The sequence below is a fragment of the Aspergillus homomorphus genome, assembly GCF_003184865.1.
Source record: "Aspergillus homomorphus CBS 101889 unplaced genomic scaffold BO97scaffold_40, whole genome shotgun sequence".
Lineage (NCBI taxonomy): Eukaryota > Fungi > Ascomycota > Eurotiomycetes > Eurotiales > Aspergillaceae > Aspergillus > Aspergillus homomorphus.
Genome location: NW_020291926.1, coordinates 32,790 through 50,185, shown reverse-complemented (window position 1 = coordinate 50,185; position 17,396 = coordinate 32,790). Strand labels below are relative to the sequence as shown.

Here is a 17,396-nt window from a genome sequence, read left to right as displayed (position 1 = left end):
GCCGAGCCAAGAGGAAGGAGAGGATTGTAAGCAGCAGTAGCAGCAGAGGGCGGTCAGTAGGAGTGTAGACGAAGATCTTGGAGATCGGATGATAAGATGGGGCGGGAGGGTAAGAACTGGAGGGAGGGTCGAGGAAGAAAGTGGAGGAGGGATAATTTGATGATGGGGGGGGAGTGGGTGGGAAGGGAAAGGGTAAGTAAGTTAGCCAGCAGCAGATGCTCCAAGGGAAGGCCGAGATGAACCCGGGAGGGTTAGTGTGGAGATCCTCGGAAAAGGAACAAGAAGTCGATCAAGCTGGCTGGTATCGTGCCCACGAGAAACGACGGTGCTGGGGGATGCTGGGGCAGGTGGGATGGATAAGACGCAGGCGAAGGTGGTGAGGGAAATCGTAAGCAATAACTGATACAATACTGATTCTCAGTTGCCCCGTTGAAGAAGGATAGTTGTTGAATGTAGAGGAAGAAGAAGTCGTAGTAGGCGTAGTTAGTAGTGATAGTAGTGATTGGTAGTGGTTATCTAGCCTGAATATGGGGGGAAAGCTTGGGTGAGAAGAGAGTTAGCAGCAGCAGCAGTGACGATTGGCAGATGGCTGTAGCCGGATGTGGTAGTGTAGTTCAAACAATCAAATCAAATCAAATTCAATCCAGAGAGAGAGAGAGAGAGAGAGAGAGAGTCTGGTGCAGTGGTGAATGCAGTGAGTACTGCTGTAGTAGGGACTACCATGAGTGACTTGCTTACCTTGGCAGAGGACAGAGGACTCACTCGACTGGCCCAATGTTGGTGCTGATTGTGCATTGACAGACCTTGTTGAAGGGGAAAGGGCCGTGAAGAGAGAAAGCTAGGCTGCCCAGAAACGAAGGCGAAAAGAGAGTTTGGCAGAGGGATTGAAGAAGGACCGACACTCATTCAAATTGAGGTAATCCATGAATGGCCCGGCGCAATCACCACGGTTTCAGGGCCTCAGGCCGGGTAATTGTTGTATGTATGTATGGTAAGATATCTCCGCCCGCAAACGGTGATGTAACAAGAACAACCACTAAACCGGGCTCGGACAAGAGGGAATTTTCTCTTCTCTCTCTTTCCCTGCCCAGTGCCAACCCAGCCTTTTCCTTCCTTATACTCCGTATGGTCCGTCCACATTGATCGGTTTCAGTGGTCTTGGCCCTGCCTGGCATGAAGATGAAAAGGGACTGACTCCATTGAGCAGGCATGCATTGTCCCGAGTATACTCCGCGTTGTAGTAGTAGATAGTACTACTCAGTAGATCTCGGGGATCTCCCTCCATTCTGCTGTCTACTTGTTCTTTTCTACCTTGTTATACCAGGATCCATTCTCCGATCTATCAAAATTGCCATAGCAAGATCATTCAGCCAGGCTGAATAGGGAAAATGCCCACGACGGCCTCCCCTCCCCCCCCCCCCCCCCCCCCCCGGCGGGGGTACCGTTAGGCCTGTACTGTATGTTGGCAGTGACCGTACGATTACAGAGTGGCCGGTTTCTGCTAAGCTTAACTACATACTAAGTAACTCACTAGCCTATCTTGTAAAGTCAAGTTGAACCTCCTTCCAGGTCTGTCTCGCTCCCAGCAGGCTTTCCCTCCCAGCCCTCACATTTCCGAAGGAATGTCAAATGATGACAAACAGGATGCTGTTCTTGGCTTTCTCAACTATCAACCGGAATACTGGAAGTCATGTGTCCCGGCTTCTAGAAACCAGGCATGAGAATACATTCCACACTTCGGGGGGAGGGGGCGTGTATATGACACGTCAATCCATGGTCCGGAACCGACCAGAAAATAAATGTGTGTGTGTGTGTGTGTGTGTGTGTGTGTTCTCTGATAGCCCATTCCCCCAACCCGACGAGGGCTATGGAATTCGGAGAATAGGAAGAGAGGGAGAAAGAAAGGACTTGGCTGGTCTTATCCCAACCAGGCAGGGCTCCAGTTCCTGGTCTGAGAAAAATCAGGCAATGCTCTCTCGCTCTCTCTCTCTCTCTCTCTCTCTCTCTCTTCCCCTTTTACCGATCCAGCTGAGGCACGACTAGCTAGTCGAGCCGAGTCGCGCATACTATGCCTATTTGATAATCACATGCACTCAATTTATTATAACTAGACTACGGAATACTCAGTCCCTCCCCAACGGCAAAACACCCTTTGGCATGTGGCCAAAGCGGATCCCCGCAATATACAGTAACTGCCGTTCTGATAAGCAGGTGGTGGTGGTGTTTTCTGCTGCTGTGTTCGCAGATGAGGAATCCGGACATTCCAGCTGCATGGTTGACCTGCAGCTTCCATCGGCTGTGCGCCTCTCGGGTTAAATTGGGCAGAGGATTCATTCATGATCATGCAACGTCGCCGGCGACGAGAGGCGTGCTTTTTCACTGGGCTTGGCATATCCTATCCTCTCCTCTCCGTAATTGCTTGTTCCTGCCAGAGAATTGGTTTGTGCAGCCTTTGTCTGGTTCGTGTTGCGGATGGTACCTGACGGGGTCCGGGTCATGCAATACTGATGTCGCGCCTCAGGCACTTGAGGAGCGGTGGTCCGAGCCGCGTTGTGCCTCCAGGCAATGCCCAGCCTTGATGCACATCCATCCATCCATGTAAACATGCATTAGAATCTAGTGACTCCTACCGCGTAGACTATGGCCAATGAGCTACCCCTTCTGATATTAGCGTATCAGTCTCAGAAGAGATGAGCAGGAAACCCAAGCCTGCACATACGGCCACATCACATCTACTCGGTGTCCCGCGTGAAAATTTGCTCCTACCAAACCTGGCTTGTCACATGACCCAGTATCAACAACCGCTCCAGCAGGTAATTTGTTGTCGATCTTCCACCCCCGATCAAAACAAGCAATGCTCTCACGACCATCCGACTCAGAGCAATGCAGATGTGACGCAAGTCTATACTTTAGAGATATTGTTCAAGTCTAGCTATCCCCAGCCTGGCGGAGTCGACCCAATGGACCTCGACCACACCAAGCCCATCCCAGCCTACTATTGCTGCTATCTCCTCCGCTCCACCAAGAAGCACGCTTGTCTATACATCGGCTCCACCCCACACCCCGCCAGACGCCTCGCCCAGCACAATGGCGACACCAAAGGTGGCGCCCGGCGAACACACCACGACGACAAACGGCCATGGGAGATGGTCTTGACCGTCGAGGGGTTCACGAGTCGAGTGGCGGCGTTACAATTCGAGTAAGGAAGCCCCTCCAACCCCACATTCTGTATAGGCCATACCGAGCTAACAACCTTGATAGATGGGCGTGGCAGAACCCGAAAAGGGCGAGGCAGATCACCGCGAACTACCAGTCCGAGAGTACTGGGGCGAGACCCAAAGGTCGGGGTTCGCGGAGGTCCATGAACGCCCACCTCGAGGATCTGCATCTGTTGCTACGGTCTACGCCCTTTGCCCACTGGCCGCTTAAGGCGCGCTTCTTCGCGGCCGACGTACATCAGACTTGGAGGGTTCTGGCAGATCGGGTGCAGGGCTTTCTCCCCGATCATATCGAGGTGATCGTAGACGGGAATTGTGCTAGAGCGCGCTTCCCGCATGATGAGGAACAGGGGAGGGTGAAGCGTGTTACCGGAATGAAGGTAAACTACACACATCTGCAAGACTACATAGATAAGGCCATGTTCCTATTGGAGGACTCAGAGGACTGTCGGTGTGGAGTGTGCGCGGCACGACTGGTGCCAGACGGAGAATTGGTAGTGGTTTGTCCGCATGATAACTGCTATTGCACAAGTCATTTATTGTGTTTGTCAGCAAAATTCCTGAAGAATGCTGAGGATCCAGACCGGCTGGTTCCGATCAGTGGCAATTGTCCGGGTTGTCAAAAGACGGTTGAATGGTCGCTAATGATGCAGGAGCTGACGTTGCGCAGTCGCGGAGAGACCAAGTCGCGAGCGAAGCGGAAACAGAGCAAATCAAGCACGACTCAACGCAGCTCGAGAGTGATTTCAGATCAAAGGATTATTGGTGTCAGCGAAACAAGCAATCAGCGCGCACTTGCTGACCATCCAGAGGATTTGCCAGATGACATCAGTCTGGATGAGAACTGGACCGAGTCACTAGACATGGATCTTGAGTCGGACAATGTGTCTCGTTCGCAATCCCAGCCAGCATCAACCCGGACTGAGATCATCATAGAAGATAGCGATTGCGAAGAGATAGACGCACTCGAGTGAGGGTCCAGGGGTCAATGAGCGATCGATTCGAATTTCCTCAGAGGCCCAATAGTGTCCAGGCGCGCAATGCAGTCCATGACGCATGTCTCAACATCTTGCGAAACTGCCTCGAATGGTCGGCCTGCATCGATTGTGCGGATGTTGCCGCTCCGTTGCACGCGGAAAATCGTTTGGAACAACTCGCGCACCCGACTCTGCATGGCCGAGTTCTCATAACGCTCGGCACCAAAACCTCCGCGCTGAGCAGCTGCTTCGGGAGAGATACTCAGGAACAGACATAGATCAGGCTGAGGCAAGCCAATCTCGGGTGTCCACGCCCACTCGAGAGACAGCGTGGGGTTCATCTTAGCGGCCGAATAGACCGCGCCGGAGTAAGAATAGCGGTCCACGATGACGGTGACTCCGTTGGCAATATCTTTCTCGATGCTCTGAGCCACCTCCCAGCGGTTGGCGGAGAATAGAAGGTGGATGGAATGGTCGTCCATGTGCGACTGGCCCCGGAGATAGCCATCGATCATTTTGCCAATGGCGGTTGTACGATCTGATGGTGATTTAGAAGCGTTCTCCCGCGATCAAATGAATGCAGGAATACCTGGAAACCGAATGTATTTAACCGAGCGGCCAGAATCCTGAAGCTTCTTGTGTAGAAACTCGCACTGGCTGGATTTGCCTGCCCGGTCCAGGCCCTCGACGACAATGAGAGCGCCGCGCTGAGTTGATGTATCCATTGTATTGGGGAGGTCGAATTGTTTTCAGTGAATAAGAAGAAATAGGATGTAGTAGATATTGTCTGTGAATAAGCGCGAATGATGATCAGTAAGGTTTGGTTGTTAAGGCGCGAGACTGGAAGAATGGTTGGTTATTGACTGAACGAGCGCGACTTTATCGGCGGTGGATCTGATCGGGGGTTATCAGCGACTTAACCCGATTGGGAAGACCGACCACCGCGCCGGCGGGCGGGGAGTTGCCAATTAATTCCACATGAATCCTCTTCCATCCATCCCAGGTTCTTCAATCTCCCCTCTTCGCCAGCTTCTCCCAGTCGAATTCTCCCTCCACAGCTCGTCATGGGCTCCGAGTCATCCCCGCAATCACCCCAGGAGATGCTCAAGTTCACCAGCACCGCCTCGATCCTGACTCCGCGGCTGGGAAGACTGGCCGTGGCCGGCAGGAAACCCATCTCGACGCCGCATTATATCCCTCTGACGTCGCGAGGCGTGGTACCCCATATCACGCAAGATGTGATGCGCGACCAAACAGCCATTGGCAGCGTATTCGTCGGACTCGAGGATTGTACGAGCCCTCCCAGTTCCCTACCCTCTCACAAGGGCGCAATATCAAAACCAGAGAACCAAAATCGCTGACCTCCAATGCCCGCCCGGGGGCCGCAGATCAGTCCTAGAGAGACAAACCGCGAAGAACCCCTTTCCCCCGGCATATAAGGTCCCTACAGCGGCCAACGAGTCGGCGCTCCGCAACTTCATCTGCCTCCCCGATGATCTGCTGTTGATCATGGGCCCGCGCCGGGAGCCGCCGATCAAATGCCCGCCGTCGAACACACCGAACTCGATCGCGATCCTCACCTCCGTGGGCTACCGACAACTGGAGGCCAGCCACTATATCGAGGCGATCCGCCACCTCCGGCCAGACATCATCATCGGGCTGGCCGACCTGGTGCGCGGCCACAACCCGGGCCTCAAGCGGCGCGGCAAGATGGTCGACCGGACCCACGCCTACACGACACACGCCACGGAACAACTCTACAAAAGCAAGGACACAAGCCAACAGCAGGGCGCGGCGACAACAACAACAACAACAACAACAACAACACCACCAACAACAACAACGAACGCGGTCTACTTCGCGCCGGTACTCCCACTCGAGAACGCAGAGCAATCGATCTACCTGGAGGACCTGGAAAGCGAGCTACGCCCATACATCTCAGGACTGGCACTGTACGAGTCAGCGTCGCTGTCAGCGGTGTCGGAGCCACTAGGCGACCTGCCGCGGCTCCTGTTCAGCGCGCCAGCGACACCGCACGAGGTCCTGCGCGACGTGTCGCTGGGCGCCGACCTGCACACGATCCCATTCATGGGCATCTGTTCCGACGCGGGGATCGCCCTGAACTTCACCTTCTTCCCGCCCCCACCGCCACAGCCCCAAGAACAACAAGAAGAACAAACCTCAACACCCGCACCATCCCAAAATCAAGACCAAGGTCAAGCTCAAGCTCAACTGGCGCTAGCCTACGACCTCTGGTCACCGGAGCACAAGACGGACACGCGCCCGCTCTCAGAAAACTGCGAATGCTACACATGCCGCAACCACCACCGGGCGTACCTGCACCACCTCCTCTCGGCGAAGGAGATGCTCGCCTGGTCGCTGCTGCAGATCCACAACCACCACACCATGGACGTGTTCTTCGCACAGATCCGCCAGAGCATCGACCGGGCGACGTTCGACGCCGACACGCAGGCCTTCAGTCGACGATATGTCTCCGAGCTCCCAGAACCAAAGGGTCAAGGACCACGGTACGTTTTCCCTTTCCCTCCCTCCCTCCCTCCCTCCCTCCCTCCCTCTCCCTCCATATTAATAAATCCCCTTCCGCACTACATAAATCCCATAACACCCAGAAGCTTAACCCAAGCCCCCACAACACAACATCAAAATCGTCTAACTAACACTTTTCCCCCAACCCATTGGGGACCCAAAAAAAACCAGACTAAGAGGCTACCAACTCCCAGCCTCAGGACCGAATCAACCCCGCCGCCACGCCCGCGTCTACGGCCGCCTCGACGACGCAGCGGAGAAGTTCGCCGAGTCGCAGCAGTCGTCCGTCGCGACGCCGGATACGGGCGCCGATGGGTTGGAGGAGCATGGGTTTGCGAAGAAGGTTTGATAGAGAGATCTGATCTTAGATTCGACGGGGACGGGACGATGAAGTATAGCATAGGCATAGCGTGACATAGTATAGCATGACATACAGAGTGGGGATAGTTCGGTAGAGTGGCATGGTATGCCACCATTGCATGGCAAAGTATAGTATAGTATAGTTTATCAGTGGTATATACTTATATATAACATAATGACTACGGATTCCTTCCTACTGTGTGGGGACTTGGGTGTATTCCTCGGGGTAATTGTGTGATCTCGTCTACGGCGATGGTCGTAGGGGAATGTGTTTATACACGGGTTCTGGTCACTCTGTGATTATTAGTAGATGGCGTGGCCAGTAAACAGCTACAGATAGTTGGAGTAAAAGATGATGCACTCGTGGTTGGCCGAGCCCTAGCTCCCCGGATGTATATAATATGGAATCTTCGAAGCGAGCCTATAGAGCTTCGAATTACAAACTACCAGGCAAGTTCTGCATCGATACCACGCTTACAAACATGAGACACCCCGAGGAGTAACTCGATGCGTCGAGTAGGACAGCCCATGCCGTCACCACCAGACGATGCCAGACTTGGCGACTCCCGACTATGCCGCATGGTCCCGTCCTTCCTCGTTCTATGCGGGGTACACTTTGTCCCCCAACAAAGAAAAAGCGGCTCCAAGTCAGAAATAAATCTGGCAGGGTTTGAAGAAGGAAAAGGAAGAAGAAGAACACATGATCCGTCGATTACGTCGAAGACTATGTGCACGAACCGATGTTGCATCCGTTGTTGGCCCCGCTGAACCCAATTCGTCCAGAGTATGCTGCAAGTCAACAACCTCATCGTCTCTCCAATACTCCAACCAGTCCGTAACAATTGCCAGCAAAAGCTTGGCTGATGATGCTCCACTCTCTGGCAGCTGTCAGTCATCCCTGTTCCCTCACTCTCTGCCTCCGGGTCTACCAATCTCCCGAGCTACATCACTCGTCGTACCATTGCCGTATCGACTTCGAATCCCTGGAAAGCTCCCAGCGTCAAGAGTCAATTCACATCGATCATCAAATGAACACCGTCAGGTAGACACTCGGCCCGTCAGTCTCCAGACAGTTCACGCGGTAACCCAGCATGTCTCATACGTCAAGACCTCGGCGAGCGGCCGAATCAACGAGTCATACCCCTAGCAGAGTCCATCGATGCCTGGCTACCCTCAAGCACTGGCTCCGGCCGTGCGGTCGGCCAAACACTGTCACACCCACGCAAACCTGGGTGTTAAGGTACCGGCCTCTCACCTAAAGTCTCTCCGCAGAAATCCGGAGCTTCGTAGAATCTACTACGTCAGCATGATTGTCGGCACAAGTCGACTCTTTGTGCATGTCGCTCGCAATTCCCTGCGCTTCCGTGCTCGCGGCCTTTTGTCTTGCATCTTTTCTTGTCTAGTAGGGGCGGCTCTTGGTAAAACTTTCCGGCCCATCGCTTGCTTTGAGGTTCCTTCCTTCTCCCTTCCCAGATCTCGCTTGATTTCCCGTCTTGTCTCACAGTCGTGATACGAACCCAGGGCAGCAAAGAAGCAGAGGGCAAGCCTCAGTAAGCCTCCTGCTGCACAGGCAAGTGATTAGACAACATGGCTGAGCTAGGCGCCTCCTCTGGCGATGTCGAACGCGGCACACTAGGTCTGGCTCCGTACTCAGAGCGACGTGAGTCGCGACGGTTTTCCCGTGTGTCCAACAAAGAGGATCTCGATGATTCCGACGAGTATTACAAGCTATGTCAGTATATCTCCGCGCATCGCGAGAAGGCAGAAGGCGATGAGGAGGATTTTGATAAAGTGGAGAAGCGCGTCTGGTATGCCCCATGGAAGAAGAAGGTGGTGAGAGTGGTGAAGCACGACGACCAGCAGGCGAATTACCCGCCGGACTGGATCCTCACGGACATCCACCAAGGCCTGTCTAGCGAGGAAGTGCCAAACAGACGGCGTCGCTCGGGTTGGAATGAACTTGTGTCCGAGAAAGAGAACCCAATCGCCAAGATACTGTCTTACTTCAGAGGTCCTATCCTCTATGGTATGTTGCTGTTTCGCTAGCCTAAACGGATATCGCTGATATGATATAGTTATGGAATTGGCCGTGCTTCTGGCTGCCGGTCTGGATGACTGGATTGATTTCGGTGTCATCATTGGTATTCTCTGCCTGAACGCCGCCGTTGGTTGGTACCAGGAAAAGCAAGCCGCAGACGTGGTCGCGAGCTTGAAGGGCGATATCGCCATGCGGGCAACCGTAGTCCGTGATGGTCAACAGCAGGATATTCTTGCTCGAGAGCTTGTCGTTGGTGACGTGGTGAGCTTCTCCATTTCCTTTTTAATCAGCACGGATTCAGACTAATAGGGGGTCAAGATCATTGTTTCTGAGGGCCAGGTCGTTCCTGGTGAAGCCAGGGTTATCTGCGACTACAATAACCCCGATGGATTTCAAGAATTCAAGACGGGAATGGAACAAGGCACATTTGACGAGCCCGATGAAGGAATCGCGAGCGACGAGGAAGATGCCGAGCTTGAAAAGAGTGAAAAGCAAGTCGAGGGCGAGGGGAACGTGGAAGGAGGTCAGCAGCCGGGGAAGTCCCTGCGCGGATACCCTATTCTGGCCTGCGATCACTCGAGCATTTCCGGAGAGTCCTTGGCCGTGGACCGCTATATGGGTGACTTAATCTTTTACACCACCCCCTGCAAGCGCGGCCATGCCTATGCTGTGGTTAGCGCCGGTGCAAAGGGCTCGTTCGTTGGAAGAACGGCCAATCTGGTGCTCGGAGTCAAGGGCGCCGGCCATTTCGAACTTGTCATGGACAATATCGGAACCTCGCTGCTCATCCTGGTTATGGCTTGGATCTTAGCTGCTTGGATTGGTGGCTTCTTCCGCCACATCCCCATTGCCTCGCCCGGTCAACAAACACTTCTTCACTATACTCTCGCCCTGCTGATTATTGGTGTTCCGGTCGGTCTACCTGTTGTCACCACAACGACAATGGCAGTGGGTGCAGCGTACCTAGCAAAGAAGAAGGCCATTGTGCAGAAACTGACTGCAATCGAATCACTGGCGGTACGTAAATCACCTGGTGGGAAACTCAGTAATACTGACCCATATTAGGGCGTCGATATTCTATGTTCCGATAAGACGGGAACATTGACGGCCAATAAACTCAGTATTAAAGAGCCATACGTTGCAGAAGGTGTCGACATCAACTGGATGTTTGCTGTTGCCGCGCTGGCGTCGTCGCATAACACCAAAGCCCTCGACCCAATCGATAAAGTGACCCTTCTTTATCTCAAGAAATTGCCACAAGCGAGGAAGATCCTGTATCAAGGTTGGGTGACCGAGAAGTTTACCCCTTTCGATCCAGTATCCAAGCGGATCGTGACTGTCGCTAGCTGCAACGGGGTCCGGTATACTTGCACGAAGGGTGCGCCTAAAGCCGTGCTGCAGTTGACCAACTGCTCCAAAGAAGTCGCCGCCCTCTACAAGGCTAAGGCACAGGATTTTGCGCACCGCGGCTTTCGCTCACTCGGTGTGGCCGTGCAAAAGGAAGGTGAAGATTGGCAACTCCTGGGCATGCTGTCGATGTTTGATCCTCCCAGAGAGGACACAGCTACGACGATCAGCGAAGCTCAGGCTCTGGGCATCAGCGTTAAGATGCTCACCGGTGACGCGATTGCTATTGCCAAAGAGACTTGTAAAATGCTGGCACTTGGTACCAAGGTGTACAACTCGGACAGGTTGATTCATGGCGGCCTCAGCGGAGTCATGGCCGGGGATCTCGTTGAAAAAGCCGACGGCTTTGCCGAAGTGTTCCCCGAGCATAAATACCAAGTGGTGCAGATGCTTCAAGATCGAGGCCATCTGACGGCGATGACGGGAGATGGTGTCAACGACGCACCCTCGTTGAAGCGAGCTGATTGCGGCATTGCTGTGGAAGGAGCCACCGAGGCAGCCCAATCTGCGTCGGATATTGTGTTCTTGGAGCCTGGGTTGTCCACTATCATCGACGCAATCAAGCTAGCACGGCAAATCTTCCACCGCATGAAGGCATACATTCAGTACCGTATCGCGCTCTGCTTGCACTTGGAGATCTACCTGGTCACGTCGATGATTATCCTGAACGAAAGCATCCGAGTCGAGTTGATTGTCTTCCTGGCCCTGTTCGCCGATCTGGCTACCGTCGCGGTGGCGTACGATAACGCATCATTCGACCTTCGACCGGTTGAATGGCAACTGCCCAAGATCTGGTTCATCTCGGTTCTGCTAGGCCTGTTGCTGGCTCTGGGAACGTGGGTGGTACGTGGCACCATGTTCCTGCCGTCCGGGGGTATCATTCAGAACTGGGGCTCCATCCAGGAGGTGTTGTTCTTGGAGGTGGCTCTGACGGAAAACTGGCTGATCTTCGTGACGCGCGGCATGGACACCTGGCCGTCCATCCACCTGGTGACGGCGATTCTAGGCGTGGACATTTTGGCAACGATCTTCTGTCTCTTCGGTTGGTTCAGTAACGAGAACATGCCCACCATCCCGGCGGATCAGTTCGTGGAAACAACCAATGGCTGGACCGATATTGTGACAGTGGTGCGGGTGTGGGGATATTCGCTGGGAGTCGAGATCGTCATTGCCTTGGTGTATGTCATGTTGAACAAGTTCAAGTGGTTGGATAACTTGGGTCGGGCGAAGCGAGACAAGAGCGACTTGAAGATCGAGAATCTGCTGGGTCATCTGGCTCGGTTGACAGTTGAATACGAGGAGCCTGGGAAGCCCAGGGGCCGCTTCTCTCTGGCGGCCAGCAAGGAAGAGGAAGACATGGAATAGATGGAGTCGCGAGTGGATGATTTCAGCGGGGAGAGCAGGAGGATTGAAGCCAGAGACGATTAGGTCTGGAGAGAACTGAGTGGGATAAAGAGGAAGTGGAAGACGGCGAGGAGAGAGAGACAGAAGTGAAGGCAGGGAAAGAGGAGAAGGAAGAAAGTGCAAGAACGGTAAGAAGAGGGAAGGCGGCAGAAGTCACGGGATAATGTTGATGCTAATGGGTAATTGTTCAGTAGTACGTGTTTAATCAAGTATATAGGCTGTCCGACAGGTCAGTTCGTTGGATGTGTTTAAATATAGTTGGGATCCTCTTTTCGCTTCCAGTCTGCATCCCAAACTGCACAACCCGTACAATGCACTCAGTATCCAGCCAACCTCGTCACCTCACCCCAGTTCCATAGACAGCTATCCATCGCCTCACTCACTTCCGCGAATCGAGCACACGCTTCCACAACTTCTCCATCTCATCGCCCACCATCCGGACAGTCTGCTTCTCCATTTCCCTCCGCGAGAAGGCAGATTCACCACGTTTCCCAATAGCGGCAGCCGACTCCTCGCGAGCCATTTCCACTGATCCAGTTAGCAAGCCTCACTCACCAACGAGTACCGACACAACGCGAAGCCCGCAGAAAAAAAAACAAACATACCATGAATATAGACACCGGCGCGCTTGCCCGAGAACATGGCATGGGGCACATTGGTGCTGCCATCGTTGTTACAGTCGCCGACGGCAAACACACCAGCGATACTGGTGCGCATGCCGGAATAATCCGCCGTATCAATCTTGGTACCGTCCATCTTGACGCCGAGCTGGGCGGGGATGTCGCTGCGCTGGGCGGTGGGGTAATTCGTGATGAAGGCGTTGCGGACGAGGCTGTCGCCGTCGGTGAACCAGACGCGGAAGACATCCAGCATGGCGGAGCCGTCGTCAGAGCGATTCTCGGCACCGTCCTGCAGGCGCTCGATGGAGGCGATGCTGCGGTTGTCGACGGTGACGTTCCAGGCCGCCAGCTGGGCGCGCCAGTCAGGGTACTTGGAGGCCAGGGCGGCCTCGTAGGCGGGGGTGTCGGTGCCGTTGACGAGGGCGATCACGTCCGTGTTGAGCGTGTGCGTCTCCAGCACGCTGCCGACGACGTCCGGTAACTCGCCCAAGATGCCCAGCGGCTGGTCGCGGTGCTCGTAGCCGTCGCACCACGGACACCAGTACACGCCCTTGCCCCACGCTTCCTGCAGCCCCGGCACGTCGGGGATCTCGTCCACCAGCCCCGTCGCGAGCACCACCTTCCGCGCCGTGTACGCCGTTCCGTTCACGTCCTGCGCCCGGAAGTAGGTGGTGTTGCTGGATGTGTCGCTCACGGGCGACACGGCGGCAATGGCCGTGTCGACGATCGTAGCCGTGTCGTATTTGAGAATCTGCTCGCGCGCAAGACCGCGGAAGTCTGCGGGAGGTGTGCCTTGGAGGATACTGTTAGAGCTGGATCATGATTGAGAAGGAAGGAAAGATTGTAGGTACCGTCATTGCCGATCACATCGTGCATCTCCCGGGTCGGAGCGTTGCGGTACTCGCCCGAGTCAAACAAGATAGTCCGACGACGGACTCTGGACAGACTGCTGATGGCGCTGAGACCGGCAGGCCCTCCGCCGATGACGATCACTTCATAGTCAGTCTGCGGGACGGAAGCAGCCAGCCCCAGAGTCAGGGTGGACAGGAGCGCAAGGAAGAAGGTTTTGGGCGCCATGATGCCTCTGGTGTCCCTGGGGAAGTAGGATAGCCAGTCCTAGGTGTCTCTGGTCTGAGAATGGAAGACACGAGGTGCAGCGACGACTTTATATGCCCTGCGAAGGCGAAGGAATGGAGGGGGCCAGCGAGTCATAATGCACCCAAATACAAGGGAGTGGCTCCATGGCTGCTGAGCTGAGCTGAGCTGGACGCAACTGCATCAGTAATAGCAACAGCTAGCTGAGGTCGAATGTATGTACAATGTAACTGCGAGCTGCAGCCAAGACCAATAAACCTGCTCGAAGAATGTACATAGTAGGTTGATCCCGTCCAGCCGTGCCAATTAATTGGAGGAAAGGAGAGTCCATACGTGCCAGTCAAAGTCACTTGAGTCAGGATCGGAGGATCTGTAGACACGAATTGGAGAGGGAGAGAAGTTGATCGGCAGGGCTGAGGGAATAATATAAAATAGTTCATGCACGGCGCTGATCCATGATCTCATCATAGTCAGCTTCAGTATTCTCTCGTAAGAAGACAGGATTCCTGTACAAGGAAGACTTGCTTATTTGTGCCAGACAGCTGGAAAACATTGAAGTACCCATCTCACAGTAGGTTGAGGAACAAGGATGAAGCTCGGCAAGGGCAAGTTCGAAGAAAGTATGTATTAGGGATTAAGATTAGTACCAGTTAAATAAAGCAGCCATATGGACAGCCTTCACGAGGATGTACATGAACTGTAATTGTAAATAAAACTCCCAACCACACGAGAGATCATCATCATCATCACCACCACCACCACCACCACCAACCATCACATCGCCAGCCACCACTACTACCATCCCCAGCCCATCTACAACCCAAATACCGGAAACCGGAACTTGTGATAGATTCTCGAGGTACTCTGCGTCAACGCAGAGCGAATCCCACTCAAATACCCCTGGTTACCATACGCCTGGGTAACGTCCCACAGCATCACGCCGCCGAACGACTTGAAGGTCTTAGAATACTGGATGACCTGCTGCAGCTGCGAGATGGGGACATAGCCCGAGCCCGCGGCCCCAGTGTTAGCGGGGGCGCCCAGCAAGACCTTGACGTTCTTGTTCTGCGAGACGGTCTTGGCCCAGGTATCCCACTGGGCGAAGTTGAAGGAGGGCTGGGGATCCTTGCCGGCCTGGAAGGAGGTCAGGCCGCAGGGGTTGTTGTAGAACTGCACCCAGACGGCATCGATGGAGACAGGCCCGTTGAGAATCTCCTGGTCGGCGAGGTCGGGGTAGGGACACTGCGGCGCGGCGGTCAGGAAGTACTGCTTCGAGGGGTCGCCGTTGGCCAGGGTGCGTAGGCGGTTGGCGAAGGGAGCCATCTTGGAGACGGTGGCCTCGAAGTCGAAGTCGAAGCCGTCGACCGAGGCGTTGCCGAAGGGGCGGAGGGCTTTGGAGGACGAAGAAACCGGACCGAACGTCTGCCACACCAAGTCGGCGCCGGCCTGCGCCGCCGAGTCAGACTGGAAGCCGCCCTCGCTGTACGTCGCCCCGCCGATCGAGAGAATCACCGTCTTGCCTTTCTTCTGGCAAGTCGTGATGTCGTTACTGTCCTCGTTCTTAGCACTACCACTCCGGGTTACCCCGAGAAAGAGAGGAACGTACCCAATCTGCGGACAATTCGGCAGATTCGTCCCGCTGAACAACGGACACGCCTTGCTGGTATCCGCAAAGTCATACTCAGGCACGCCTCCCAATCCATTCACCCGCATCACAAACGCTAGGATAAGCACCTGGTATTGTCAGTCCAGTTCTTCTGCACCAGTCAAGACACTCTTCATACATCAATGTTGGGATCTAGACTCCGATTAGCATATCCCATCTCGCTGCCAGGTGATTTGAACCATACCATCGCAATAATAGGACAGATTCTGCTGCGCCAAATTCCCCGACCCCCGATACGAATTCTGACCTAGCCCTAAGTCAGTTTCCCAGTCCGTTATACAGAAAGTCCATCTACCCACCCCAGTAAACAGCAATATTGTTCGGGGACGAAAGATCGAGTTCCGCGTACGCTCCGCCCAGCGAAGCCAACGCCGCCGTCCAGGCGAGGAGAGATTGGAGGAAGTGCATGGTCTGTTGTTTCCGAGGATAACGACCAAAGGAGTGTGTCAGTCGACGTGCCTGAGGGACAAACAACAGAGTAAAAGAGTGTAACGAGATGTGAGTGTCCCGAAGTAATCTGACGATGAAAGAGCGTAGGTAGATGTCCCCTAAGCACGACGACGACGATGAAAAAAAAAAAAAAGGAGTGTAGGTTGATGGCTCCCTAGGCAGTGATGGGATGGCGACGATGATCCCCCAGCTGAGTGTCGATTGTCGAAGTCGTTCACGAATAACCTCACATCGCCAAAGGGCCCCAGACGAGGACAGGCGCCTTTATACCTCACCCCACGCAACGTATCTGCTAAACTCTAACTGGGGACGTAAACAACCCGAACCGGTCACCACTTAGCAGATAGGGTTAGTTTTCCGCTCCTGCTTGCCCCCCCTGTCATGCGTTCTGATAGCATGGTGCGGGCCTTGGCCAAGGCTCTGTTTGTTCCGGGGTCGTCATGGTCATGCACATTCCAAACAACTAGCCGGAAGTAAAAGGCCGCCAGTAGAGCGAGACTGAGTAGGCCGACTGAGAGTTTTACCTGACGGACAGAACTGTCATATCAATAACCGGGCTGTATAGTGAGGGTAGAGGTCATAGGGTTATCGGATTGGGAGGAGGATCACATTCCATGTTGGCGGTTGTCGGGCCACTGGCCTCAAGCAGGAATGTTGGTGTAGTTGACTTGCTGGATTCGGTAGACTTACTTACTTGGAAGAGCAAGAGACAAGAGACGAGTGGTAGAAGAAGTAGATTCATGTCCTGGTACGAGTACATGGAAAAATACATGGAAGTATGATTCTCAACCCATAATGTGCGATACCCGAACCACCCACAATATCAGAACCTCACAACCACACCACAAATAACAATCCTCAAAGTAAAAGCAAAACCTTTAAACAAAGTCTGAGCCACAATGCAAGCATCAACCAACCCAAACCAGACCAAGCCCCAACCCGCAGCGGAGCCTCGAGCCCTCAGCTTCTAACCCTATTTTCCCCAACCGTCGCCCATCCCCGCAACAAATGACGCAAATCTCGCAACCAGACGCTCCCTGTCCCCGTTCTCCAGAACTGGTTCCAGTTCCTGTCCTGAATCCTCTCTTCAAACACAGACCCGAAAAGCCACCACGCGTTCAAAACGCAAGGGACAAGCTACCATTGACCGGGCCCTAGAACCGGGATATCTTAGTCCATGGCTTGGGCTTCAGCCAACCCCAGACCTCCCCCTCTTCCTTTCCAATCTGTTGACCATAGCTAAAAGCGTGGGTGAGGTGGTCACGAACAAACCCTGTACTACACGTCCAAGCCATCACCGGGCTTGCAGTAGGCGCTCACTTGACCAATTTCCTTCCCATCCTAGAAATCGATCGATCATTCCTCAGGCACAAGAAGGGCTGAGTGAGTGACCATGAATACACTTTCTTGAAAGTAGAACATTCATCCATACATTATCGGAGTAGGGTATGACAAGAACGAAGTAGTATGCAGGGATAGATAGAAGCCTAGTTTAGTCCAGGCTAGTCCAAGGTCGACCACCATGTGTACTGTCTGACGCCATAGACAAGAAAAAGCACTCATGTACCTGCGTATACTCTCCCTGATCTTTCAACCTAAATTCTATTTCTGGCG

General features: G+C 53.9%; 8 protein-coding genes across 8 annotated transcripts; 4 read left to right on the top strand and 4 right to left on the bottom strand.

The window, feature by feature from the left end:
• Positions 1-1,426: 1,426 nt before the first annotated feature.
• On the top strand, positions 1,427-2,144 carry BO97DRAFT_185294 (uncharacterized protein). Its single transcript, XM_025690420.1, has one exon. It carries the CDS (start codon positions 1,630-1,632, stop codon positions 2,041-2,043), a length of 414 nt encoding a protein of 137 aa, XP_025548304.1. The 5' UTR covers positions 1,427-1,629; the 3' UTR covers positions 2,044-2,144.
• Positions 2,145-2,960: 816 nt separating this feature from the next.
• Positions 2,961-4,192, top strand: BO97DRAFT_437050 (structure-specific endonuclease subunit SLX1; the record flags this gene model as incomplete). Its single annotated transcript, XM_025697823.1, has 2 exons — positions 2,961-3,199; positions 3,262-4,192. 2 exons carry the CDS (start codon positions 2,961-2,963, stop codon positions 4,190-4,192), a joined length of 1,170 nt encoding a protein of 389 aa, XP_025548303.1.
• A 17-nt stretch (positions 4,193-4,209) lies between these two features.
• On the bottom strand, positions 4,210-5,019 carry BO97DRAFT_375204 (bifunctional thymidylate/uridylate kinase; the record flags this gene model as incomplete). The annotated part of the gene is made up of 2 exons (XM_025692978.1): positions 4,785-5,019; positions 4,210-4,733 (listed from the first exon to the last, which is right to left on the bottom strand). Coding segments are annotated over exons 1-2 (660 nt in total), but the record flags the coding sequence as incomplete, so codon positions are not given.
• A 203-nt stretch (positions 5,020-5,222) lies between these two features.
• Positions 5,223-7,255, top strand: BO97DRAFT_375199 (tRNA-ribosyltransferase family protein). The gene is made up of 3 exons (XM_025692977.1): positions 5,223-5,485; positions 5,589-6,723; positions 6,914-7,255. Exons 1-3 carry the CDS (start codon positions 5,260-5,262, stop codon positions 7,089-7,091), a joined length of 1,539 nt encoding a protein of 512 aa, XP_025548301.1. The 5' UTR covers positions 5,223-5,259; the 3' UTR covers positions 7,092-7,255.
• A 212-nt stretch (positions 7,256-7,467) lies between these two features.
• On the bottom strand, positions 7,468-8,130 carry BO97DRAFT_185264 (uncharacterized protein). The gene has a single exon (XM_025690418.1). It carries the CDS (start codon positions 7,996-7,998, stop codon positions 7,546-7,548), a length of 453 nt encoding a protein of 150 aa, XP_025548300.1. The 5' UTR covers positions 7,999-8,130; the 3' UTR covers positions 7,468-7,545.
• Positions 8,131-8,525: 395 nt separating this feature from the next.
• Positions 8,526-12,232, top strand: BO97DRAFT_185280 (putative plasma membrane H(+)ATPase). Its single transcript, XM_025690419.1, has 5 exons — positions 8,526-9,128; positions 9,178-9,401; positions 9,459-10,157; positions 10,206-12,079; positions 12,143-12,232. The coding sequence occupies exons 1-4, from the start codon at positions 8,690-8,692 to the stop codon at positions 11,910-11,912; spliced, it is 3,069 nt and encodes a 1,022-aa protein (XP_025548299.1). The 5' UTR covers positions 8,526-8,689; the 3' UTR covers positions 11,913-12,079; positions 12,143-12,232.
• Positions 12,233-12,330: 98 nt separating this feature from the next.
• On the bottom strand, positions 12,331-13,791 carry BO97DRAFT_459330 (NAD(P)/FAD-dependent oxidoreductase; the record flags this gene model as incomplete). Its single annotated transcript, XM_025699278.1, has 3 exons — positions 13,423-13,791; positions 12,557-13,363; positions 12,331-12,479 (listed from the first exon to the last, which is right to left on the bottom strand). The coding sequence occupies exons 1-3, from the start codon at positions 13,646-13,648 to the stop codon at positions 12,331-12,333; spliced, it is 1,182 nt and encodes a 393-aa protein (XP_025548298.1). The 5' UTR covers positions 13,649-13,791.
• A 688-nt stretch (positions 13,792-14,479) lies between these two features.
• Positions 14,480-15,963, bottom strand: BO97DRAFT_396776 (glycoside hydrolase family 18 protein; the record flags this gene model as incomplete). Its single annotated transcript, XM_025694102.1, has 5 exons — positions 15,632-15,963; positions 15,517-15,579; positions 15,451-15,464; positions 15,273-15,400; positions 14,480-15,215 (listed from the first exon to the last, which is right to left on the bottom strand). Exons 1-5 carry the CDS (start codon positions 15,738-15,740, stop codon positions 14,480-14,482), a joined length of 1,050 nt encoding a protein of 349 aa, XP_025548297.1. The 5' UTR covers positions 15,741-15,963.
• Between the last annotated feature and the right edge of the window lie 1,433 nt (positions 15,964-17,396).